The sequence below is a fragment of the Drosophila miranda genome, chromosome XR (assembly GCF_003369915.1).
Source record: "Drosophila miranda strain MSH22 chromosome XR, D.miranda_PacBio2.1, whole genome shotgun sequence".
NCBI lineage: Eukaryota > Metazoa > Arthropoda > Insecta > Diptera > Drosophilidae > Drosophila > Drosophila miranda.
In genome coordinates, this window is record NC_046674.1 from 3606156 (window position 1) to 3631655 (window position 25500).

Below are 25500 nucleotides of genomic sequence, written 5' to 3' on the forward strand. Positions count from 1 at the left end.
AAGGACAAAGTACAAAGCAAAATATAAAATTTTCATATTTAAATTTTTTTATCGATTCAATTTTTTTCATTTTACCGATTTCAAAATAAAATTTTTGCTACCTCTTATCGATAAAATATATTTTAAAAATACCGCAAATATACTGACGAAGAACAACCAAAAAAAGTTTGCGGAAAAGTGCAACTATTAACATAATTAATTGCAGTGCAATCAATTGCAATGCTTATAGGAGAACATAAAAAACATAAAATGCGATGCTGCGTATGACGACAGCCTTTTCAGATAGCTACGCGATCAGCAAACACCTCCAGCAGGCATTTTTATTCTTTCGCTGTGCTCCACTCCACTCTTCTCGTCTTCTTCCTCTTTCCCTCCTCGTTTCGTGAACACAGAAACAAAAGCAACAACAAAAGGCGATATTTTGTGTGGCAAAACTGGGTGCGTCGTCATACGGAAACGGACTTATCGATGAATACATTTTTAACAACTTTAAATTGCTTGTAAGTATTGTATTTTGTCTAAAACAAGGTTATAAGTACATGTTGCCCGCAACACCAGGTCAACCGGGTAAAAGAGGTCCTTACCCGATTCAAGTTCTGTTATCGATACTATCGATAGTGCACTCGAGGGTTTGACACCTATTTGATTTGAAACGAAATTAATAACGAGCTTTCCTTGGTCTCTGGGGGAAAACCATAAACTTCAAAATAGAGACTGACTAGTTTCTACATTCCTAAAAGTCAGATGACAAACATTTCCTCTATATATTTCTATAATAACTTTTTCCGTTATACATATGGTCCACACACATCCATTGGATGTTGCCAACGGTAAACAAGTGATTACGTAAAAACAATGCTACAGCATTGAAATTAATGAAAATCGTCAAAAATGCTCGTCACACCAATAATCATTTTTTAGTAGATATTGGTTCATATGTACCAACCATGTAGTTACCGTATAGTTACCTTGTACAATAATATTGACCTAGCTAGATAGTAATATTCATTGGAATATTGAACAGAGAACAATTAACCCATTGTTGACTAGTGGGTATTTAAATACACACACAAATATTATAAAACTTGAATAATTTTAGTGCAGCTCAGATGAAAGATATTGTGGTTTTTTGATGTAAGTATAGAGGAATGATAGGAATGTCCACCTGTTTAAATAGAGGGGGTTAAGTGGGTATGTATACGATTGATTTTGCCAGCCCTGATTTTCTGCAGCCCTAGCTGCACTCTTGCAATTTTTCATTGTTTAAAACGCAATAAACATTAACAACAAGTAATGAATTTATGCCAAAGCCACCCACCATGGCAAACAATACCAACAGTGGCATTAACTCAGATTTTCGACTATCTGGAGCCCGAGGACAGACGGTCGGCAGCAAGTGTTTGCTACGCCTGGAGACAGTGCCTCTTTCAAAAACGGTAAGTTCATGCAGCTGTGTATGTGTGTGTGTGTGTGTGTGTGTATATGTGGCTGGCTGAAACATTTACATTTTGCACATAAATTATACATTATTTCCATACAGTATTTCATTGTATATGGTATCATATACATTTTATAGAAATGAGTTTATTCAATACAAAACCGCCCAAGAGTATGGGGGTAGGCAGTCAATGACCCTTGAGATGTAGGTGACGTTTCAAAGACACCTCCCCTCCTTTTGGAAACGATGCAACGACTCTAGTTTTTTGTTTTGCTTAAATTAGTATTGTAATTAGTTTAATTTCCATTATTTTTTTTATTGATAAAACTAGTAATCTTTGTCTTCCAATCGCACAGATACTTTAGAAACTTTCGCTTTCAAATCGATGTGGCGCGCGATGATCAGTTAACCTTCTTCCACCGCAGTATGGCCCATCTGGTCAGAGAGCTGGTGATTGTCTTTGACTTTCACAATGCATTTCAGATTCAGAAAATGCGACGACTTCTTTACAAGTACGTACTTCGAATACATATCGAACTATGACCAAAGTAATCTCTCTTCCATTCTTTAGAGTGGCTCGTTGTGAGAACATCCAAGCGCTGCGTTTCCAAACCCACAATGTAGGTCTTGTTGTCGTTGGAAACATGAACAGCGATCACTTTGTGGCCATAGAACAGTAAGTATTACGCCAGACAATGCAATAAGGCTGCTTATCAAGTATAGAACTTTTCCACCTCCGCAGATGCTTTGTGGAACCTTTAAAGTTGTTTCTTAATCGCAAAAGTAAGCCCTGTCATCTGCTGGATCTAGGTGCCATTGAAGCTCTTACCTACTACGGTCAGGACTTGCTTAGGTCCTGTGGCAAACCACAGGAGCTGGAGCAGCTGACACTGGCCAGCCTTAAATACGATCCTAGTCACTATCCAATACTCTCGCTGGACATAACGCTTCTGCAGAAGTGCGCTAACCTTCAGGTGCTGTCGTTGGACTACGATACGCTCACTGATGACCTGCTGCACACCATCCAGGTGCTGCCACTCCGAAAATTTATCATCGTAGTCCATGGCCTGGACAGCGAGGAGCAGGCCAGTGTGTCGGAGTATGCCTGGGCCAACTTTGCCAGGCATTTTACAAACATTGATCTAGTGCTGACGTTGGTGTACGCCTACGAGGCCATTGAGCTGCTGCAGACTCGTGTCCTGCGTCGCCACATGCCAGTGACCCATGTGCGGCTACTCTTCTGTGAGTTCATGAATTCTGAGGCCCTGGACTGGATGTCGCTGAACAATAAGGACACGCTGCGGAGCATTTACTATATGGACTCAGCGTATAAGCATAACAATCGCTTGGACTACGCCCGTCACAACTTTATGCGCCAGGACCCCTTCGTAATGATGGCCTGGCGTTGCATGCATCTGGAGGAAATTGTAGTCCATGGCTATCTGATGGATCCGCACAATCTGGTGGGCATTGCCCGTTTGCGAGGTCGCAAGCTGAAGCGTTTGGAGGTTTCCATGATTGACTGGTCCATGGCTCCGCTGAATGCCTATAAAGAGGTGAGTCCCCAATGATGCTCTGCTCCCATATATGGCATGATCTATGTGTGTTCTCTCTTAGGAAATCTGCTCCCTCCTGGGACAACAGTGGGCACCCATCAGAATAGATAAACTTCCTCCATCGCTGTCCTATGGACCCGTGGACTATGAAGTACGCGATCAATTCGTATACGAGATGTTGCGCCAGGATCTCGGCTAGTAAGTGGGTGGATGCAGCGGAAACCTCAAGTAAAAATAACCAAAAATTAAAGCAAAGTCATAAAGTAAATGCAAGAAACAACCGACCGACATAACCCGTGATCATCTCGAGAGCGTAGAAACTATCTTAAACATTATGAAACTTCTAATTACGTAGATAAAACAAAAAACCTAAAGATGACAAACGCGAAGACTAAACTGATTCCGCATATAGATGCGATGCGTATATCCTATGTTATGAAAAATGTGAAAACGTAAACTGAAAATTGATTGGATTGGCAAGCATTTTATAGAAGTTAAAAATTTAAGTTTAAAATTTGTATAATCAAGTTTTGTTTGCCAGAAAGCGAGAGCTGGGAGCTAGAGAATGTTAGGAGCAAAGACTTGAGCACGCCACAAATCAATGTAATTTATGTAAAGCAGATGGGCAGAATGTGTTTGTTAAAAACTGCTAGAAAAACATCATTTTATAAGCAACAAGAACTGTGATTCAAAGAAAAAGCAAAAAAAATGCGAATGCGAATGCGAATACGAATACGAACACGACAAAGAGCGAGCGAGCAAAAGCTAGCGCGAGCCAGTGTGAGCATCAGACGACACCACAACACAACAAACTCCAAGCAATTGTTAAGCGAATTGATTGTCTAGTTAGCTAAGTTTAAAGATGTAAAGAAGGAAATACGAAAGTGTTGCAAACCGAACTGTTTGTAAAACCAACCCAAAAGTACGACCAATGTCAAATTGTTTGCTCAAAACGCAATTGGCACAAATTGTTAACCTCTGTAATAATGTGAATATGTAAATGTGAACACGGCGCTCAATTGTGATAAACTGGATGACAAAGAACACGACACGACAAAGGCAACCACAAATGTAACAACAACGAGAGTACGATCCTCGTTCGCTAAGCGCCGCCATTTGTCTAGTTTAAAGTGATATTATGACAGCAAAAAAAAGGACAGAAAAATTGTAAACGAATGCAATATACACACACACACACACAGACAGACACACACACTCACAGAGAAAAACTCACGTATATATAGTATATATAAATATTGTAATAGCCAAATATCTAAAGGCTAAACGATGCTGCCGTGTGTTGTTCATGCGTGTTCACGGCCGGAGGCAAAAGCAATAGCAATATGGCAATGGCAATGGCAATGGCAATGGCAGTGGCAATAGAATTGGCAAATGTAAAACCCAAAACCAACTTTTAAGTATTTTGTAGCACAGGCATTAATTTATACAACTATATGTACTACTATATTTTACCTATGTTTGCACAAAACAGCAGCGTATTGTCCAAAGCTCAAGGCGATAGATGCTGCTGCTGCTCCCTATGTTGCTCACCGAACAACAAGTACAACCACAACGACAACAACAATGGTACCTGAAGATCATGTTGAGCATTTAGAGAAAAACAACAAGAACAACAGACACAAGCACTTGCTCAAATTTAACAATCTAAACAAAACAAAATCTATTGAAACAGAAGACTGAACGACAAAATGTGCGTTGGCTATGTTTGTTGGAGCAACGCAACGCAACGCAGGGGAGAGACAGCACCACAGCAGCGAGTTCTTGGACATGCCGAAAAAAATCAAATGCGATCTCAAAGACAACTCTTACAAACTATCCAATCGACCATCTATATTGTATGTATGTATCTGTATCTGTAAACCTATGCATGTAATCGTTTTTGTTATGGATTGCAATAGCGAATATTAATTTGTAAATCGAGGTGTAAATCACAGGGAAGGGAAAACCAAGCAATCTATGCATGTATGTATGCTAAACAACAACTGTAGTTAATTTAAGTCTAGTACCAACACCGCAAAAACCAAGCGACAACCAACACCAACAAAAACAACAACCAAATGTGATAAAAGTGTCATGCTGCTTCCGAAAAGAACTAACATCCAGAGTGCCATCCAGCACACAATTGAATGTAGTTAACCGAACCGAGCCGAATCGAATCGAACCGAATGAGCGGACCAGTTGGTGAATGATCGAGCCACTCAATCTCTCAGTCTTTATTGCCGGTCAGTCATTCGGTCGGTCGTTCGGCCGTTCGGTCGGTGCGTCAATCAATGGATTTATTCAGTTACAATCAACGTAAAGTATGAAGAGTATTATAATTTTGTGTTACACTAGAGTCACTTCCAACAACGCTGCTGTACGAGTACGAGTACATGCTGTGCGTAACGTAACGTTCTTTTTGTATACTTACTGCAACAACAAAAATATATATATATATATTTTATATGCCATTTATTGTATTTAAATTTTAATTCGAGAGGAGAGAAGAAAACCAATTTTTGTAAATCATTCCACAAATGTAAATCATTGTACACCACAAAGAAAATGCAATTTATATGTTAGCCAGCAGCAACAAAAATGCAGCAAACAACAAACAACAATTGCAGTAACATCAATGTCTAAGATAAGTGTTGACAGCAGAATGAAAGAGAAAGCGAGAGAAAAACACCAACGAGAAGAAAGCGCAAGCATGTTATATATGTATATGAAATGAGTATATAAGACGTAGCCCCCCGATGTGAACTTATATACAGAAGGAGCATGAAAACACCACTTACACTTACGATGCTGAGGGAGTGGGTGTTCCAGGGGGGTGGAATGATATAAGAAAAGAAAGACGATTAAAAAACAGCCGTGCATTAACAACAAGATTTATAAATGTACATATATGCAAGTTATGCTTAAAAGTTATGAGAGCAAAAGTGAAGAAAGCTGTGATAAAAACAAGAAGGCAAACAAGAAGAACACACAAACACTAAAAACAACAACAACTATTTCAACAACAACAACAACAACAGACAAAAACAAGAACAATTATAACAACAACAACAAAAGAACAAGAAAAAGCCAATGCGAAACAAGTGCGACCAACAAAAGAATGTTAACAACTTTTCCAAACAAAATAAAAACAAAAAGAGAGTTAAGAACAACAAGAGAACGACGATGAAGATAATGATGTTGATAAGAAGGACCGTTAGGAATGAGGCCCGATGATATAATATTTAGCAGATCGACACCGATCGAGTAGTACGATAGTTAGGCTTAGCAGGAAGACGATTGTAAAGCAGAGGCAGCCAGCGTGCAGAGTAAAACGAATTCGTTTAATTATATTAAATCTGTTTTATCCAGAGAAATGGAAACCAATGTTAAATTACATTAAAATGTAGCGAATACTCACACAAAAACCAACAAAAATATGCACATAGATTGGCTTTAAATAAACGGGTAAAAACATTTTATTTCGAAACTGATTTGCCATGTATGATTTCTGAAAAAGATTTTATTAAAGCTTAAAGAACAAAAACAAAAAATGGCTAGCAACAGTTTTTGTGGCATATGCAAATATATCATTAACATTAAGAGAGCAACAAATTATAAACCAATTACGTAGCAAGCAAAATGCATTCACTTAAAAAATCAATAAAAAAAAAAGTTAAACAAAATTAAAATGCAAATATAATTCATTTCGAATGCTGTTAGGAAGTTAGGAAGGAAGCAATTCCTTTAGCTTCTGTTACACAACCAAAACATCAACTCACACACATACACACAGCCGCGTTCCATTTCCGCACCCACAAACACATAGACCTGGAGGACTTCCGCTTGACGCAGATGTTTTCGCTCCGCCGCCTGCGCTGCTCTTCGTGGGCGAGAGCTTTTCTCAGTCCTTGAACTTTTGACCTTGTTTTTGGTAGGTGCCGCCCTCAGCTTTATCGCGGTCCAAGGACCGATTATGTAAGCGGTTGCACGTTATGCAACATGGCAACGGAGGCTGGCCCAGTGTCTGGCAAACTGCAGCAATTAAATAATTATGATACGCGTCATTCTCTGGAAGAATTAAGATAGTTGAGTCTTCATTCAGATAGTGCTGTTAAATGAATGACTAGCGCTGTCTCCGAATGGCTTATCTGTCTTATCTGGACAAGAGACAACCGGCGAAAAGCGTCAACAGACAGATAATACTAGGAAATGAGATAGCTCTGGTAGGGGATCAAACCGGTGACGGGATCCGTAACCAACAGCCCTGCAGTCAGCTGTAATAATACCCGTGCAATTGTCTCGCCCAAGTTAACTATAAATAAATATTACGTTTATTGATTTATGCAGCCTTTTCGTCCAGTTTTAGCCTTAGCTCCATTATTGATACACATAGTCGGGCCATAACGTAATCGCATGAGTAATGAACCAATATCGAGAGTACTCGTACTGTAGCACGCAAATAGCACCTTTTGTTTTTGGGGGTTTGGGGGCTTAGGGGCTTAAGGGGGCAATCTCAAGAGAAAAGCTTCGCGAAATGCAGCTAGGAATCGGTGGAAACATTGGCGTCGGCGCTCTCGGCCATGCTCTCTCTCTCTCTCTTTCTCTCTATCTCTCTGTAGCTCTCCGGCCATGTTCTCTCTCTTCGCCGGCGTAGTCATAGTCATCGTAGTCGTCGTCGCCGCGAGTCGAACAGTTGATTTTTGCACAGAGCAGAGCCCGACAGTCGAAAAAAAATTAAAGAAACATTCAACAGAACAGCAAGCAGCAAGAGGCCAGGCCGCAAGAAGAAACATTTGCAATTTAGTTAAATGAAATTTTAATAAAATTAGCAAAAAAAATTTACACTGCGTTGGAACAGTCTTCGAAGTGGCATTTAAACTAAACAACTCCACTCCTTTTGATGCGAGCCAAGGAACCCAGACGAACCCCCAGTTAACATAGCTTAGAGACGATTTTTCCAACTGTTTTACAAGTCCTCCATTTATCCACCCATCCGGCAGGCGCAAAAGGTGAGTGGACCCAAAAGGGGCCTCCGTTAACACCCCCACTCTCCCCCCCCCCCCCTACCCTTCTTCCTCTAAATCTATGGTGTGTCTCTCTCGTCTCTCACGGACTGTGACATAACTGTCCGTGTGTGTGCGCGTGTGCCTTAGTGTGTCACTCTCAAATTGCTCATACGTCGCGTATGCCTTGAAAGAAAACAAACAGAGACCGCTGCTGCTATTGCTGCTGCTGTCATAATTTCCAGACCAAACTTTCGGCACGAATAAATCTGATGAGTAAACAAAATCCCTACAGGTCTTATCCGCAATAATTGATCGATGAGATGGTGGCAAGCCCTATATTTAGACGTTCGCTTCGCGTTTGTGTGGCGCCATTCAGATTCATAGTGCTCTTTAGCCGCATTGATATCGGATTCGGATCCCCAAATGGACGGTCCAATGCCTGGCTGCCTGCCCAGAAGTTGCGCCATTCACGGTGCCATTCAACGGCGCTCTGCGAATGCATTTTGAGCGTTCAGCGCGGTTCAACAAGTCAATTTTCAATCGTAGGGGTACTCTCGCAGCCGTTCCGGCTTTTTTCTATAAATAAACCTTGAATAATGCCGGCATATTTGCCCTCATGTCTTGCTGTGAGCTCCGTGAGCTCTTTGGTGCCTCTGTAAATACTCTTTTATCTGCGTCTCGAGAATTAATTTAAGCGCGCTGTCTCTCCGTTGCTGCTGCTACTGTTGCCACTGTCTCTGCTGCTGCTGATTGACTTTTTGCAACACTCATCGGCTACGTCATTTGTTGCGCTTTCGAGGTCATTCAACATCATCATTATAAGCAGTGGCAGAAGCAGCAACAGCAGCAATTCAGTGTCAGCCCAACAAGTGCATGTTGTGGAATTTGCCATTTACAGCCGAAACAATCCCAATTAATTAATAGCACAATCGTACCTACATACGAATGAATACATATTCATCAGGTTGAGTTTTCACTCTAATTGCGATTTTCATCTATTTTCAGCTAATAAAAATGTTCGCTTTGTGGTATTTAACATTTGCTGTCGATGAAATCCGGTAAGTATCCGTTAGATGGGGGGGTTTGACAAGGACTGGACTGGCTTTTCAATTCAAATTATTGTTGTGTTGCCTGCTTTTCGGGTCAAATGTAAAGTTCGTGTAGTATGACACATGTACTTTGACATTATTTCTACATTGCAGGGTGAGGTGTTTGCTTGTTGTATACCCTCTTCTATAGGCCATTCAAAATTATGACTAACTTTTCCGTTGCACTAGAACTTTTTATAAGCAGTTGATGCTCTTCTCGAATTTTACTCTGCCCAGAAGGATATAAATAAAAAAGCCCGCCCACCGCTGGCGTAGAGTGTACCGTTCACTCCATAAGTCACTCAGATAACTGCTATCGCAGTGGTTTCCTCCACGTTATAATAGATTTTCGCAAAAACTGTAAAACTCCCACAATCTAATCATCTCGGAAACAATCTATATACAATCTAAGCCCCAATCTCCACTCTCTCTTTCCGCACATGTGGTGGGATCGCTGGCTATGGATGGGAGGTGCTAACTGGCGATCTACGAGTATAGTTTCCCTGCATTTAGCAACAAAGTTACTCAATCACTCACTCACCCCTCACCGTGCACACAGTCACATGATGGATCTGTCTCGACTTCCAAAGTCAGCAGCAGCAACCGGCTTCTGTTGGTTGGCTCTAAATCTCATCGTGATAAGTGCAATCAGCGCCAGCGACCCACAAACACACTCTCACATTCGCCTATGCGAACCAGAATTCGCAATTTTGGCAAACAAAACGACCAGCGGTTGTTATCTGCCGGCAATTAGCGTAATAATGAAAGTGATAATTAAAGTTTGGCACGGTATTAGTTTGGCAAAACTGAAACGCCGGCCGGGCTGTGTATTTGTGCCTGACTTTTTTTTACTTATCTATTGGCCGCACGAGTTCTGCGATTTCTTCCGCCCGTTTGGCCTACGTGACAGTAGAAATGCTTACTATTGCGAAGGGGAGGAGAACGAAAGTAATTTAAACACAGAATCTGTAAATCGTTGCATTGGAATTTGAATTCAAGTTTCATCCTTCGATGACTTGGAATATCGATTACATAGATTCCGGGAATTCAAACTTTGCAAGTGAGACCCTATAAGCTATTTTTCGATTATATGTCAACATATTAATGATAGGGAGAATAAAGGGGAGCTCCCTTAAGAGCTATAATAAATATTTGCAAGCTATAATAAACTTTCAATTATAGATAATTCAACCGGCTTATTCATAATTTTGAAAAAGTTTCAGTCCGACTCTGGTCACACCGCTTGTTTTCCTTCGTCCCTTTTGCTCTTTGTATTTGACCTTCGCTAAAACCTTTTTTAGACAAAATCTAACAAAAGCAAGAGTTTAAAATAAGCCAGTCAAGTGGAAAGTAGATCCATCAATCGTATTAAATTATGTGGGCATGGCTAAATGTTCTATATAGCTAGTAATATTCGACGGAAGATGAAAAAGGATTATTGTGAATAACCGGTTGACAACAATGATTCCCGGTAACACTAATTTTCATACCCTAGGGAAGGATGTTATAGAATTGAGAAAATGTTTGTTTTGTCCCACCCTCCGTAGGTATCAGGATCGAGATAAATATATACAAGATACTAATAATACACATGAATATGTCTAAAACGTATCAATTTGAGAAAAGGTCTTAATAAATTACGTTTGATCTTCATATTAAATTAACGAAACAGGGTGTACAAAGGCCTATACACGCATCATGTCTTCAAATACCAGCAACATTGCGACTGTTTTTTTGTTGAACCATTTTGTTTAAACCTTGTTTTAGTCAAAAAACCAATAAAAGCAAGGACTAAAAACTAGCCAATCTTGAAGAAAATTTATTCATCAACGGCCTAAAATTATGTGGGCAAAACTAAGGGTTTTAGTTAGGCAGAATTATTCAACGGAATCTCTAAATTGAGCAATTGGAACGACAATCCTCTTTCGTTCTTTGTTTTGACCTACATATTTCGCTAAAGCCTTTTTTGTACCATTTTCGCTAAAGCCTTTTTTTCGCAAAATCCAATAAAAGCAAGTAGAACAAGGTTAAGTAGAAAATTGATTCAGAATTTTCGGAAAAAACCAAGCGTTTAATGTCAAATAATTCACAATTAATTTCATTTTTATTTGATTGCATTGTCTAAAGTCGAAGGTGAGTCGAATAGTAGCCGAAAAATGGGTAAAAGTTGCAAAAATACGACGAGACTGGTTACTATGCTTTTTTCATCGCAAATAGACTGTAGGCTGTATTTTCGCAGAAAAGAAGTGCAAAAAGTGTATAAAGTAAACTATTAACTTAAAATTGTGGGCAGTGAAGTTAGAAACGATTCGATTTGCAATGCAATGTATTAGAAAAGGCGTATTGGCAATTCGTGCCATGCTTGGGTGCTCCGTGCAGCGTCCTCCGCACATTCGAGAACATTCTGTGGAAGAAAAAAGTCATTGGGAAAGGAGATGAAAGAAATTGTGGCGTGGCTTTATGTTATTTGAGTTACATTTTAAGTTCTTTAATTGATTTTGTTTGTTAATTTATATTTTCTTTTTGATTTTGTTTATTTTGTAGCAAGCGTTTGGCTTGGTTATTTAGTTCCAACAAGCCTGCAACTCCCGCGTTAGACAACAAGCCAGCGAATCCAGCTCCTGCGCCCGCACCAGCACCAGCTAAGCAACCCGCACCAGCCCCGAAGCCAGAAGCAGTACCTGCTCCAAAATCAGATCCACCGAAACCTGCGGTGCCTGTTGTTCCCAAACCGACAACGGTCTCAGCTCCTGCTCCAGCGCCTGCGCCGGCTCCTGTTCCCCCTAAAGTAGCGCCACCTGCTCCCAAACCAGAACTCACTCCTGCTTCAGTTCCAGTGGTTGCCCCACCGAAGCCAGCTCCTGCTACAGTAGTACCTCAACCAAGTACTCCACCAAAGACAGCAGACAAGATGCCTATCCCGTTGCCAAAATCCTTGAACAACACCAATGGAAATGCCACTAATGGCAACCAAATGGGCGACGGCCTGGACAAGAAGCTGTTCGATGCCGAGCAGCCAGCAATCAAGGTTCCCCAGGAGCTGAAAGACGCTAGCAATGACTTCATCAAGGGCGAGTCGAACGCCTTCATCCAGTCGATTAAGGAGGCGCAGAAGGCTGGCGAGCGGTAAGCGGACCCCTGCACACTTGGCTGCACTTATTTTTGTAGACTTTTAAGTTGTTAAATTTGATATTTTTTGTGTAAGGGGCCATTTCCGCATCTCTGACTCGAAGCAAGGCGAGCCGAGGCGAGTTCAATGCACCCTGGTGACTTCTGCTGGCGAAAATAGTTGCCATGTGGAGGCCGAGCCGCTGGCGACACGAGGCCCGGCACCCAAGTCCCCGTTGATTCGTTGCCATGCCCACATGCAGCAGCATCATCAGAAATGTTGGATCATGATGATGATAGCATGGCGGTGGCGATGGCGATGGGGGGACCACAATTTGCCTGGTGTTATTTTTATCTCATGTTCTGTGCTTGGGCGGACAGCTCACATGGCGGCCGTCCGTCAGCTCCGTTCTCCTGCAGTTGGGCTCTGTTGCAAGTGCAAGTTTCAGTTTATTTATTAACTCTGCCCGGCCATCTGTTCTTTTTCCAATTCCTCTAATTGCACGAAATTGATTTCCCATTAATATTAATCTACCAAGCGTTTTGCGACTCAGCCACAGCCACGGCCGAAATGTGAAGCCTTGGGGCACGCAAACCACTTGCCTTGTCCTTGCCAGGTGTTCAAGGATGTGGCCACTGGCCAGGCGCTGAGTGCTTTATTGCTGGCCCCCACGAATCAGATTTTTAGCTTTTTGGCTAGCTGCCCACTCCTCAAATGCAAAATGAAATGGAAATTGAAATGATGTGCCGCTGTCGGGCCATTATGAGACCTGTCATCCGTCCGCAGTCTCCTCCGTTGTGCGTCGCCGACGTCGTCGTCGTCAGGTCACATGATCTCCCCCATGCAGAGGTTATTTTTATTTGGAAACGCAGTCGCAGCGCTGCTGTGGCCCGACAATTTGTATGTTTTATTGTTTTTGTGCAGCAAATTGGCTATGCAGCTGCAGTGGCAGTGCCAGTTGTCTCCTGGTGCTACAACTGACGCGGGGAGCCTATTTTTAGGTGCCTTTAGAGCCACAGAACCCACGTCATGCCTCATGTCTTTGGGGCATTCTTTCATAATAACCATTTCCCGATGGGCAGAGGTCTTAATTTTTGCCGGCCCTCACTTAGGTGTCTCATTTGATCTTCCCATATCCCTACCCTACCTAGTATAACTGAATGGATGGATGGATATATGTACATATGTATATGCATACCTAAATGTAGTGTACATACACACTACATACGCAATGTACAGATAAATATTGTGTGTTCGTTCTGTTGGCTCGCGTCTATGCAGAAAAAAAATGGATTTTGGCAAGCGTCGCTTTTGGCAACATATTGTTTAACAAACAAAAGACTAGAAAAAATACATGTGTAGATTACTGTTTCGAATACATACATGCAGCTTTGTATGATCTGTTGCAATCCATGGTTAATTAGTCATTGCTCCCCATGCCTCACACGTCGAAAAAGCCAAAAAAATGTTCCATTATAACAATAATTTCACTGCTAATTGACCTGGAATGAGTGCGCTTTGGGGGCGGGGAAGGAACTCGTGCTTGGCTAGCCTCAAATTGATCTAATTAATAACACAATATTTAAAATGGTTTACTCGTTTTTTTGGCACTCGTTTTTCGCAGACCCCCAAAATAGCAATCTATTCTAGATTGACGGAATTGCCTGGCCTGGCCTCCAACATTGCTACCGCAATCAGTCAGTGACTAAGTGCCTCTAACACTGCGGACCGCAATGAGAGTGTTATGCAAGTTTTTCCCGCATCGTGTGTGGATAAAGATACGATTGCGATTACATTTAGTACATGGAATAGAAGCCCCTCTGGCTTTTTAAATAAGCTCTCGCTATCTCGCTCTGTCTCTCTGTGGTGGCTGAATCAAGCGCGGCTTCCTCTCAAAGCAGAGGCTTGTCACATGAATTTCCCCAGCTCAAATTGTGTGTGAGTCGAGTATATACATATGTATATAATGTATTTATTATATAGTATGCAAGCACACACATGCTAAGTGCTTTCTCAACTGTGTGTCAACAGTAACGAAAATGTTGCCATTGTATTGTATCTAAAGCTTGTTTCGCAAGCATTCCAAGGTCGCTCCCCATGTATTTAGTATAGGTTTCGCTTTCTTCCTGCACTTGTTAGAAGGGTAATAATTCAGCTGTTTTGTTGTTCCACGGGAAATCCTATCCACCAGTCACTGAGCCCCCAAAGAAGGCGGCGGCTGCAAGATGAAAAAGCTCATGGTTGGGATGAGCGCATTTACGTAATTTCAGCGCCACTCGAAAGCCGCGTCGCAACGAAAATGAAAACGAAAAGTAAATTGAAAATGCGAAAGCGTGCCCCCAACCAGTGGGATCGATGACAGTTCTGGATTATATAAGTATCCTGCGGCGGTGGCCAGCCTTTTAATACGTATCAAACGTTAATCTCTGCATATATGTGGTATTTCTTTGAATATCTTTGGATATTTATTATTTGATTGTTGAAACGGTCATTGAATATACTCGAACGTTGTGTACATATGTATGTTTTTAATGGCTGCCTGTGGAGAATGGAAAGGAAAATTCGTGTGCCGCGCGGGAAAGAAAATGTTGTGTGTGTTTTTTGAAAACAGCACATTAGTGTGGTGGAGGAGGATAGAGACCGTATAGATCGTCCGATGTTTGCTGCGCATTGCATAAATTTTCGTTGGCAACTGTTCAAATATTTTCCCTCAGTTTTTCATTTAGTAACAAATGAATATGTTCGATGTTCTGTTGGGGCTCCCTCACACCTAGATACATGCATATAACTAGATATATACGTATATGTACCCTCGTCTATGTTGTGGAGGCATTCAATATCAAGTTCAAGACTTTTGTTAGAGATCGTGCAAGCGATTATACATTAACCATCTATCTGATTTGTTTATTTGTTTCACTTCTAAGTCAGAATATCATTGTTCTTTTCGTATTATTATAAGGTATAGATTGTATGTATGTACGAAGGCGAATGTTTAATATAACTATGGCTTGCTTACCCCTTAGTCTTACCCCAATCTTTTCTATAAATTTCTTTACATTTTATCGTGATATTTTCAAGAATTTTTCATTTTTATATAGCGCGGTATCAGTGCCAAAATTTATGGCTACGTCCATGGTTTGTTTTTGCCTTAGATCATGACAACCACAGCGACACAATATGCATATATATATATATATATATAAACATACATATGTATACATGTATGTACTGTATTTCCGAAGCTGTTTATTGGGGAATATGAGGCCCCATCTGGTCAAATAATAAGCTCCCTCCGATGGTCCGCTTAAACTGTTTATTCAACATTTCACGCATTTTTGAGTGGGGCTTGGCTTTGTTGAATCATCCCAAATTTTGCCAGTTCTTGGATGAGAAGAGAGTAGAGTAGAGCTAATTTGTGCCACTTACTCGTACTCATACCTTTATTAATTTCATCGCGGGGGCTTCGCTCGAAGCGATGTCGTCTGCTGCTCATAATTAAGCAATGAAAACTATTTGCATTCGTATGGGTGTGGTGTGTATCTAACACACCCACCAATTGACGACGCTGCAGCGGTGGCAGGCAGAGTTATTCAAGCACACAGATACAGATACAGCCTGCCTGCAGGCTCGCTCTTGTGGCCTCTCGCTCCTACACCCGGAATGAAGCAATGCAATGCAGTTTTCTAGCTGTTTGCGCTGCCAGCACTTTCCTTTTCTTTGCCAGCGACAGCGGTCCCGTCCCTCTATGTATGGATGTGTGCGTGCGTGTGGCTGAAGAGCTTTTAGTGCCTGTGTTTGTGTGTGTGTTGTTGCTGTCGCCCTCTTTGGCAGAACGAAAGCTTTACTTTTTCTGCTTCTATGTCATACGTCACGTCCTACGTCAATGGGGAGCTGGGGCTGCCACTACACACACACACACACACACGCAGGTGAGGCAGAGCGGTAAGCTGCCACTACACACAGATACGGTGGCAGAGCGGCAGCAGAAGCAGCAGAGGCACGCCAGGAGGCAAGCAGGCTTCCAACACTCGCACAACCACACCACTGCACCACTGGCCGTAGCTTTTTCTCTCTGTGTCTCTGCTGTGCTGCTTGGCGTGCGTCTGTGTGTGTGTTGGTGTGGTTTGAAAGTGAAAGAAGAAGGGAGCGCTGCTGTCGCCGCTCTGCCAGCGCTGGCCCCAACGTTGCTGCCTCACTTAGTACGAACTGACTGCAATCCGTTGAGTCAAAGAACAGAATAATTCTGATCATTGTATCGTTGGACGTTGAATTCTACGGTTGCAAAGGTGAGCCGTTCTCCAACCAAAAAATATATTGCAAATCAAGTGAAAATATACTAAAGATACTAAAGATAATACTTAGTGATTTTATCTAGAGTTAAATATTTAAGTTTTGTGGCATCTAAAAGTTTATTTTCTGCCTAACAATCTGTTTAATCAACTTCAACAATTCCTTTGGTTTTTGTGAGTGGAGAGTGCATCCTGTTTGTGTGTGTTTATTTTTATTTTCTTGGCTTGGTGCTGTTTTGCTGTTTCCATCCAAGAAGTAATATGCATTTTTTTGTATTTTTTTTTTTATATATATACCGAGAAGATCACCCGCTGAGTCACCTTAATACTCAATACTGAGTGCATTTATTGCAATACGAGCAATCCCAAAAGCCAAATGACAGAAAACCGGTTACCGGCAAAGCCTCAAGTTTATACCGAGTATTTAGTTACGTCGTTATGCAGTTTTCAGATATTTTTTTGTTCGTGTTTTTTTGCCAAGTAGTTTTGCCAAACTAGTTTGGCCCTGTCATGGTCTGGCAAACGTGCTACCCGCCCTGGTTGTCTGCCTGTCCGTTTGTCTGTTTGTCCGTTGTGCAATTTTTGCGGCCAAATGCCAATGAACGGCGTACCGGACTGTACCGCAGAATGCGGCTGCTTGCCAATTACCGGGAGGGTTACTGCAGTTTAAGGTCGATCGTTCATTGGCTTGCACAAGAAAGTATCATTATTGCAACGTTCTATGTTATATGCCAATTCAATACCGATAAGATATTGTGGGCTTGTTAACGTGCTGTTCTCACACGTCTAATAGATAAGAGAAGAGGCGACGGCAGCGACGACGGCGGCGAAAGAGAACCACTTTCAGTTAGTACTTTGCTGGCTTCGTGCCCTGAACTTGCCCTCCCCCGCCCGGCCATGGGCCGTGGGCTATAATAAGAATTGTTCGTTTTGAGCAATAAAATATACTCACTTTCGCGGTCAATGCCAGGCGATTGCATAATCAAAATGTATAGCTTATCGTCTTCTAGATATTGTATCTGCCAATTTTTGCACAATTTACTGAATAATGCTGGGCTGACCGAAATCAAATCACAGGAATGCGCACAGCACACCCACAGCCGAAGCGCAAGGCAGCAAATTTTCGATTATATAATCCTGCCTAGCATTGCCTGCCTACAGTTTGATGGGGACTGAGCGTGCGGGCGGTTGGCCAAATTTAGTGCCTGAACCAACAGCGGGAGCAGCCGTTTCGGGCTCGAGTTGATATATTGCCGGCTGCTAAAAATACAACCCCGCCAAAGCAAATAAGCTAAACAAAAGCACCAACATAGCCACAGATACGTATACGCATACGCATTTCCCTATACCAGATAGATAGGGTAGTACAATATGGTGGGTTCTGGGGAGATGCAATAGGCAGCATACCATAGACACACCATACTATACCATACCTGAGAGCCATAGCTTCACAAAAATTCCAAAGGTATAGGCTATGGCACACACACATCAGCTGACACGGGAATGGGAATTGGGCAATTCTACTCACTAGTGAATTTTATTTAACAAACAAATAGCGTATAACATTTGTTGTACGAATTGCTTCTCTGGTACTGGCACATGGCTGTTAATTATTCAATTGAGATCCATTTAAGTGAAATGAATAGAAATGGAAAATGCTGGAAAAGACAGCCTCAAATGTACATATATGTGTATGTAGAAGAGGAACACGATTATCTTTTCAAACATTGGGAAAAACAATTTCCACCCCTCTAGCCTAGATAGTTAACAGGCTAACGCTTCTCGTTGTATTCGATGGCTAAACAGAAGGCTTTATATTGCACTATTATATAATCAAAGCTGGGGTTGGGTCTCGGTTCAGTTCGGTTCGGTTCGGTTCTTTTTTGCACAGACAGGAAATGGCGACAGCCAATCAATTCCACAAAATACGATTTCTGCTTAATTTTTCTCATAATTTATTTGACAGAAAATAAATTAATATTTTGACTGGGCTAGAATTTCAGACAAACAACGAATAAACGAATCAAATTGCTGAAAAGCTGTCGGCGGTGGTGGGAAGAGAAAGGAATTCAGCATTTTCGAAGCGACTGTAGCTGAGCGAAAGCTCAACGGCAGAAACGGAAAAGAGAGAACTTTTGAAATTTTCAAACTTTACAGGACTTACCTGCAATCAAAAAATCAGATAAAGCTTTTGGAAAAGCTCATAGAAAATCAGTTAAAAGCTTTATGTTTTACACAGTGGTTAGAGCTACATGCAAATGTAAAATACATGTAGAATTGATTTGTAGAAACAGAGTCGTGTAGTGACAGTCCTGCTCTTGCATTTTCTATAAAGATCACCCTTATTTCCCGGAATATCTAGTACTAGTACAGCATGCATATATAGCGTCAGCCCCTTGCTGGCTGTTGTATAGCTTAATGAAATGTCGTCCGACTCTCGCTGATTGTCTTCCCAGACAGCAGACAAATTTAAATCAACGACATCCGGGTAATGAGTGAGAAATGCCAGGAAAATATTTTGCGCCACTTGCTGGTCTGCAAAATAAAAAAAAAATATGCAAAAGAATATGTATTTTATTTGATGTTTATATCTTTAGTTTTTACACACCTAAGAAGATTCTATATATGGTATATGTATATATATATGTATTGTGTGTGTGCGCCTTCCTAATTGAGTGTGAGATGCTTTGACGTTTTGCCAAAAGAATTTTAATTAAATTACGAGCCATGGCAGCAGGCAAAGAGAACTAAATAAAGATGAGATCCCAAAATTACTTGGAAATGCGGGCGACCAGCGGCAGGCCTCAATCAATGCTCACGCCCCTAAATACCTACCCCTATACGTTCCCCCATATTTTAATAAGAGCTTTATGTTGAAATGCTGCTGGCTGGCACGGGCATGGGCCAGTCTCAACTTGTATTAATGTCTGGCCCAGTAGGGGCCCAATTCATGGATGGTAATGAATGTGTGAACAATGTAGGCTGTCTGTCCCGCCTGTCAGCTACCTCTTATTAAAAGCTTGACCAGTTTTGGGCTGTCTGCAGAGTCAGCCGCCAATTTCTCGTTGCAATCGCTTACGTATTCGGACTAAAGCGACGACAACGCTTGCGATGTCCAATTTCCCGAAATAAATTTCGAATTATTTTCGTGCACTTTGCCAATTTCTTTGTGCAATCGACTGGCCAGGCCAGGCCAATGGTTTATGCAATTAAAAAAGGAAGGCAAACTATTTCAGCGATTTCTCGGGTGAACGAACCACCAGAGTGGCCATAAACATATACTGCCCATTGCACTGGCTAAACGGCTGCCTGCCAATTTCGGTTTATTCGATTGTTTTTGGCATCGATTCTTTCGGAGGCAACTTGTACCATAACTTATTTTATAGTTTCTTGGCCAGCCAAAAGACCGCCTTGTGGCTGGAAGACTGTTTGCTCACATCTCACGCTATCTAATCGGCGGGATGGCAGCTCCTCTGCTTCCTCTGATCGTGTCCCAGACGGAGAGACAGCTGCAGCCCTGATTGCCATTTGAAAGTGCCTAAGCTTATCAGGGCCAAAAGCTTATCTTGGCCAACAACAAGCTCACTCTCTCTCTCTCTCTCACTTGATCTCATTCAACTCTCTTTTTATTGGGGCTCTACCTATTTGTGGCACTCTCTGTGTTACTCTTTTTTCAGCTCTGACGGAGTCGCATTCAGTAATTTTCAGTGCCAGTCATTCGCGAATTGTTGTTAAGCCTTGACGGTTGCAAAAATCACAAAAACTAGAGAAGTCGTGCCGATTGCGTGATACCATTATAAAGCATAAAGGCTCTAATTTCTCCTAATTCAAAGTTGGTGACGCGTGTGTGATTAGAGAGCGAGAGCTTCCCTATGACACTAATGACAATAATAGGGGTTTGATAGGCTGAGCTGCTCTGCACAGACTTTCATTCTGCCACTGATCTGATCCGATCCGATTCGATCCTGCTTGCTTGCTTCCTTCGGGGGTTGCCTGCTGCATATCCTTGTGACCCCTTCGGTGGTGGTGGTTGTGGTTGTGGTTGTGGTTGTGTACTTCATCGTTACGGCGGTTGCATAACGAAATCAGTATTTTAATTTGATTTGCTTGTCCTTGAAGGACCTGCCTTTCAATCTGCCCGTTCTTCCAGTCAGTGGGGTTTTTCCTTCGTTTGTCCCCCCCCCCCTTTATGTGTATGTGTGTGCTCCAGTTTCATCAAGTCAATCTTTCATTGACTATCGGGCAGGGCACTCGAGTTAATTGATAAGTTCCAAACGCACCTAAGTCAGCTGCCATTTATGGCCATTATTATTATCTTTCGAGATTTTAGCACTCGTAGAACTCGTATTCGTATTTGTACACCCTATAACCAGTCCCCAGTGCGTTGCAATTAGCGAAGCTCCTCCACTATCTTTAGAGGGCATTAACAAGCCTAAGTTTACTCATTCAAAGTGGAGGGCCGACAGTACAAACTCGTATGACTCCCGAATGGTAGGTGGCCTGTAAGTTTCCACAATCAATAACGGCTGCACAGACAGAGCAGAGCAGAGGGAGGAGGAGGAGGCTCAGAGGTGGGGCTGAGTTGGCAAAGTGTTTTCCATTTCAAATCAATATTTACAAAAGCACCAGACGGACGAATGGAAAACGGAGATGGAAAGAAAACTGATCGATCGTTGGCGATTACTCACCCTGGAGAAGGAATGACTGTCACTGACTTTGCCACTGACTGACACCCTGTCTGGCCGTGTAATTGAAGCTGCAAATGAAATTAGCCAAAACAAAACAAAAGTCTGAAATAAGAGGTGGCCGACTAAGGCCGGGTCTGGGGCTGGGGCATGGGATGTGGTTCGGGCAAAGTAAATGAAATTTTTCACGAACTAATGTGCACTCGACACGCAATGTCTCTGGTGGCAGCCGGTTTCATTGAACTGAACTGGATCCATTCATCCTATGCCCCCTTCCCGACTTGGATCAGCCAGCGGCCGGGACTCTCCTGGAAGTACTGACAGGACCGAACCTCCTTTCGCATAACACACAATGGATTATTTAAAGCCTTGAGTACACGCTTTACCCTGGTCCTGGGAAACCCGCAAGCTGGCTTTAATTTCGATTTACCGAGTAATTGATTTTTTTTTTCTCACTTGAGCCGGCAAAGAAATGGAGGGTGGAAAGGGATGGGATGATTGTCTCGTTCATGTCATTACCAGGAGCACATTTCACACTCTGGCACGACACTTGAAGTTGACTTGACCGAACATCCCTGTCGCCGTCTCCTTTTTTGCGTGTGCTGCTCCTGCTTCTGTCCCTGATCCGGCTCTAGGCTCAACAATTCGCAGCTGCCTACTGCGTCGCGTGCTATAAATTTTATTGATTCACTCGAACGAGGCAACGGGTTGGATCTGGTCGTGGTGGGTCTGAGTGGGGTGCGCCCAACGCATCATATAAATATATCCTTCCGCATTATGTAGCCGCTCATCCGGCAACAGTTTGGGCCGGCGCCTGCGGGTAGGCAATGCTGCTGCTGCTGCTGCAACCCTCGACCTCTCGGACCAACCCTCTCACAGCTAAAATAAAGAAATTGAGAATTTTCGGCAAATACAGCGATGCCTCGCGCTCGCTCTCTCTTGCTCTCTCTGTCTCTGTTGCTGTTTCTCTCTGCTGAATCCTCTCGTGCTACAAATGCCGACTGTCGGCTATGTGCGGGGCCCATGGATGCGTCAGCTCTCAGTTCCTTTCGATTTGCCGATTGAGTTCGTTCGTCCAAATCCAAGTTCTCGTAGTCCTTGTAGCCCTCGTTCTCGTTTGTCGAGCAAAACGCGCGCGCTAAACATTGTGCAGACAGCCCACGAAAGAAAAGCAGTGGCAGAGCAGAGCAGAGCAGCTCTGTACCAATGCCAGTACCAGTAGTAGTCAGCCAACCAAGCAGCAGTCAGCAAGTCCTTTGCTCCCTTCGAAAACGTTGCGTAGTGTTTGTTTAGTGTAGTATACTTTTGGGCGCGGCAGCTGAAAGCCTGAAAGAGAGTTCGCAGAAAAAAGATATAAATCCGAAAAACCGAACTAAAATATTAATATTTCTAAAATTGTTGCGTCCGTTATTTTGATACCAACGAAGCAGACCACCAAAAACACCGAAAATCATTGAAAGTCGAAAAGCAATACCCATTAAACATTAAGTCAAGCGGCGTGTCTGTGTATCTTTTTTTTTTGTCTGTGGGTTTAAGCGTGATCCGAAGGGAGAGAAAGATACAGATAGAGAGATTATAGATCTATATACTATAGTAGAGCTATAGCTACATTGTGATTTCATTTTACCTGCAAAAGCAAAAGCATAAGAAAAAAGAAGATTAATTGGGAATCCTCCCCAATTTGTATACACACCAACAAAAACACCAACTTTGTGACCAAGCAAACGCCAAATTTTTAAACGTTTTTGAAACTTTACAACCAATCTACAACACACACAAAAACACCTACTACAAAATGGGTCTGTGTGCCTCCAAGGATAAGAAGGAGAAGGTGATCGAGGGCGATGTAGCCAACGGAGGAGAGCCCAATGGAACCGCAGCCACAGCTGCTGCTGTTGCTGGAGAAGATGGGTGTGTACATACTAGTTGGGTCTAGTGGTCTTGGTCTTGAGCTAGGCCTAGGGCTTCCCTTTTGGCCTAGGTCCTAGACGATGGGCGGGCATTGTGTCTGTATCCCTGGATCTGACGTCATGTGTGTGTGTCGTCGTCGATGCAGGACGGGGAGGTATCGGAGGGACTGCGTGAAGTTGTCTGTGAAAAGCCCCCAAAAATAAAATGCCATACAAAAGTTATTATTGCCCTGAACTTTGGCTGAACCTCTAGCTCGGGCCCTGGCTCTGACTGGGGGCCGGTTCGTCGCCATGTTGCTGTAGTGCGCATGGCAGAGTCAGAGCCGAGGCGTGTACATTGATATAGTGTGCCGTCGTTTGCATATTCAGCGGCAGCCGGCAAAAATGTTTTAGTCAGCCACCACCAAAAGCAGGACACCCGCCAGAGAGAAGAGGCGACACAGAGGAGCTGACAGCAACCACCGTGTACAAGGCAGCAACCGTACAATCGTACACAAGTGGCGTACGTATGGATCAGGGGTGATGTGATGGGTGATGGGATGGGTGGTGGTAATCGGTAAGAGGTGAGGGGTGTATGGTGTATTGTGTGGCAGTCGCGTGCCGGCGGGCCAAAGTCGAGAGTGAGCACATGGCCATAACCCCAAAACTAATTGCGGGGACAAACAAAAAGGAATTGAGCAAATGCGGGGACATGTTGCCGTCTTTTAGGCGCCACAAACACACGGAATAACAACTTAATGGGAATCTCATATTATTTAGTGCCATATACTGCCACGCCCTAAACTAACTGTGTCCGTGTTTTTGTATCCACTTGCAGCAAACAAGACACCATGGTTGACGCTGCTGTTCTCGCTAAACTGGAAGAGGGCTTTGCCAAGCTGGCCGCCTCCGACTCGAAATCGCTGTTGAAGAAGTACCTGACCAAGGAGGTCTTCGACAACTTGAAGAACAAGGTGACCCCCACCTTCAAGTCGACTCTTCTGGATGTGATCCAGTCCGGTCTGGAGAACCACGACTCCGGCGTCGGCATCTATGCCCCCGATGCTGAGTCGTACACAGTGTTCGCCGATCTGTTCGATCCCATCATTGAGGACTACCATGGTGGCTTCAAGAAGACCGACAAGCACCCGGCCTCGAACTTCGGTGATGTCAAGAGCTTCGGCAACGTGGACCCAACCAACGAGTATGTGATCTCTACTCGCGTCCGTTGCGGTCGCTCCATGCAGGGTTATCCTTTCAACCCCTGCTTGACCGAGGCCCAGTACAAGGAGATGGAGGGCAAGGTCAGCACCACCCTGTCCGGTCTGGATGGTGAGCTGAAGGGCAAGTTTTACCCCCTGACTGGCATGGAGAAGGGCGTGCAGCAGCAGCTCATCGATGATCACTTCTTGTTCAAGGAGGGCGATCGATTCCTCCAGGCTGCCAACGCTTGCCGTTACTGGCCCAGCGGCCGTGGCATCTACCACAACGATGCCAAGACCTTCCTGGTCTGGTGCAATGAGGAGGATCATCTCCGCATCATCTCCATGCAGCAGGGTGGTGATCTGGGCCAGATTTACACTCGCCTGGTCACTGCCGTCAACGAGATCGAGAAGCGTGTGCCCTTCAGCCACGACGATCGTCTTGGTTTCTTGACCTTCTGCCCCACCAACTTGGGCACCACCATCCGTGCCTCCGTGCACATCAAGGTCCCTAAATTGGCCTCTAACAAGGCCAAGCTCGAGGAAGTTGCCGCCAAGTACAACCTTCAGGTGCGCGGCACCCGTGGCGAGCACACCGAAGCCGAGGGCGGTGTCTATGACATCTCCAACAAGCGTCGCATGGGTCTCACCGAATACGATGCCGTCAAAGAGATGTACGATGGCATCACCGAGCTGATCAAGCTTGAGAAGAGCTTGTAAATTGTTAACAGCAAACCACCAAGCAACGTTCTCCCCGACTCTGCACGTGCAACACCATCGCCTCGCCTCCAGTCAGGGAACGAAACAATAAAAACAAACACAAAAACAAGAAGAACAACAACAGAAACACGTAGAAATCTTCAGCTCGTCCGCCTTGTCGCTTTTGGGCGGTGCGGGCTGCCAATCAATCTAGTTTGTAGTGATTGTGGAGCAGCTGTCTGTCATAGTCCTGGCGTCTTTCGGCATTTTCGTATACTTTGAGAGATCCGTTCTACAACAACATGCAGTCCTTGCAACACTACCACCCACAACAACAGCAACACCAGAAACAACAATGGAGAACTATTTGACAAGAAAAAAACATTTGCTTAATTCAAAACAAAAGAATGTGTAACATTTTGACACTCGTGTCAAACAAAAAAAAAAAACAAAAACTTTAAATACTTTTATTTTAAGTCTTAAGTTTATAAAAGAATTAAAATTATTAAAAAAATAATAAAAAAAAAATAAACCAACCA

At 43.1% G+C, this 25500-nt stretch overlaps 2 protein-coding genes and 1 long non-coding RNA gene across 6 annotated transcripts; 2 read left to right on the top strand and 1 right to left on the bottom strand.

The window, feature by feature from the left end:
• Window positions 1-142: 142 nt before the first annotated feature.
• On the top strand, window positions 143-6538 carry LOC108151556 (F-box only protein 39). Its single transcript, XM_017280225.2, has 6 exons — window positions 143-500; window positions 1311-1436; window positions 1795-1950; window positions 2010-2114; window positions 2181-2994; window positions 3056-6538. The coding sequence occupies exons 1-6, from the start codon at window positions 469-471 to the stop codon at window positions 3191-3193; spliced, it is 1371 nt and encodes a 456-aa protein (XP_017135714.1). The 5' UTR covers window positions 143-468; the 3' UTR covers window positions 3194-6538.
• A 2467-nt stretch (window positions 6539-9005) lies between these two features.
• On the top strand, window positions 9006-25417 carry LOC108151555 (arginine kinase). Of its 4 annotated transcripts, XM_017280221.2 has the most exons (3): window positions 9006-9058; window positions 11633-12214; window positions 23899-25417. In XM_017280221.2, the coding sequence occupies exons 1-3, from the start codon at window positions 9015-9017 to the stop codon at window positions 24980-24982; spliced, it is 1710 nt and encodes a 569-aa protein (XP_017135710.1). In that variant the 5' UTR covers window positions 9006-9014; the 3' UTR covers window positions 24983-25417. The 4 variants fall into 4 exon arrangements, with proteins under 4 accessions (XP_017135710.1, XP_033243524.1, XP_017135712.1 ...); XM_033387633.1 differs by lacking the exon at window positions 11633-12214; XM_017280223.2 differs by lacking the exons at window positions 9006-9058; window positions 11633-12214 and adding an exon at window positions 16382-16483.
• Window positions 11142-13963, bottom strand: LOC117186624. Its single transcript, XR_004471609.1, has 3 exons — window positions 13824-13963; window positions 13581-13760; window positions 11142-11492 (listed from the first exon to the last, which is right to left on the bottom strand). It is a non-coding gene; the product is annotated as an uncharacterized LOC117186624 (long non-coding RNA).
• Window positions 25418-25500: the final 83 nt, after the last annotated feature.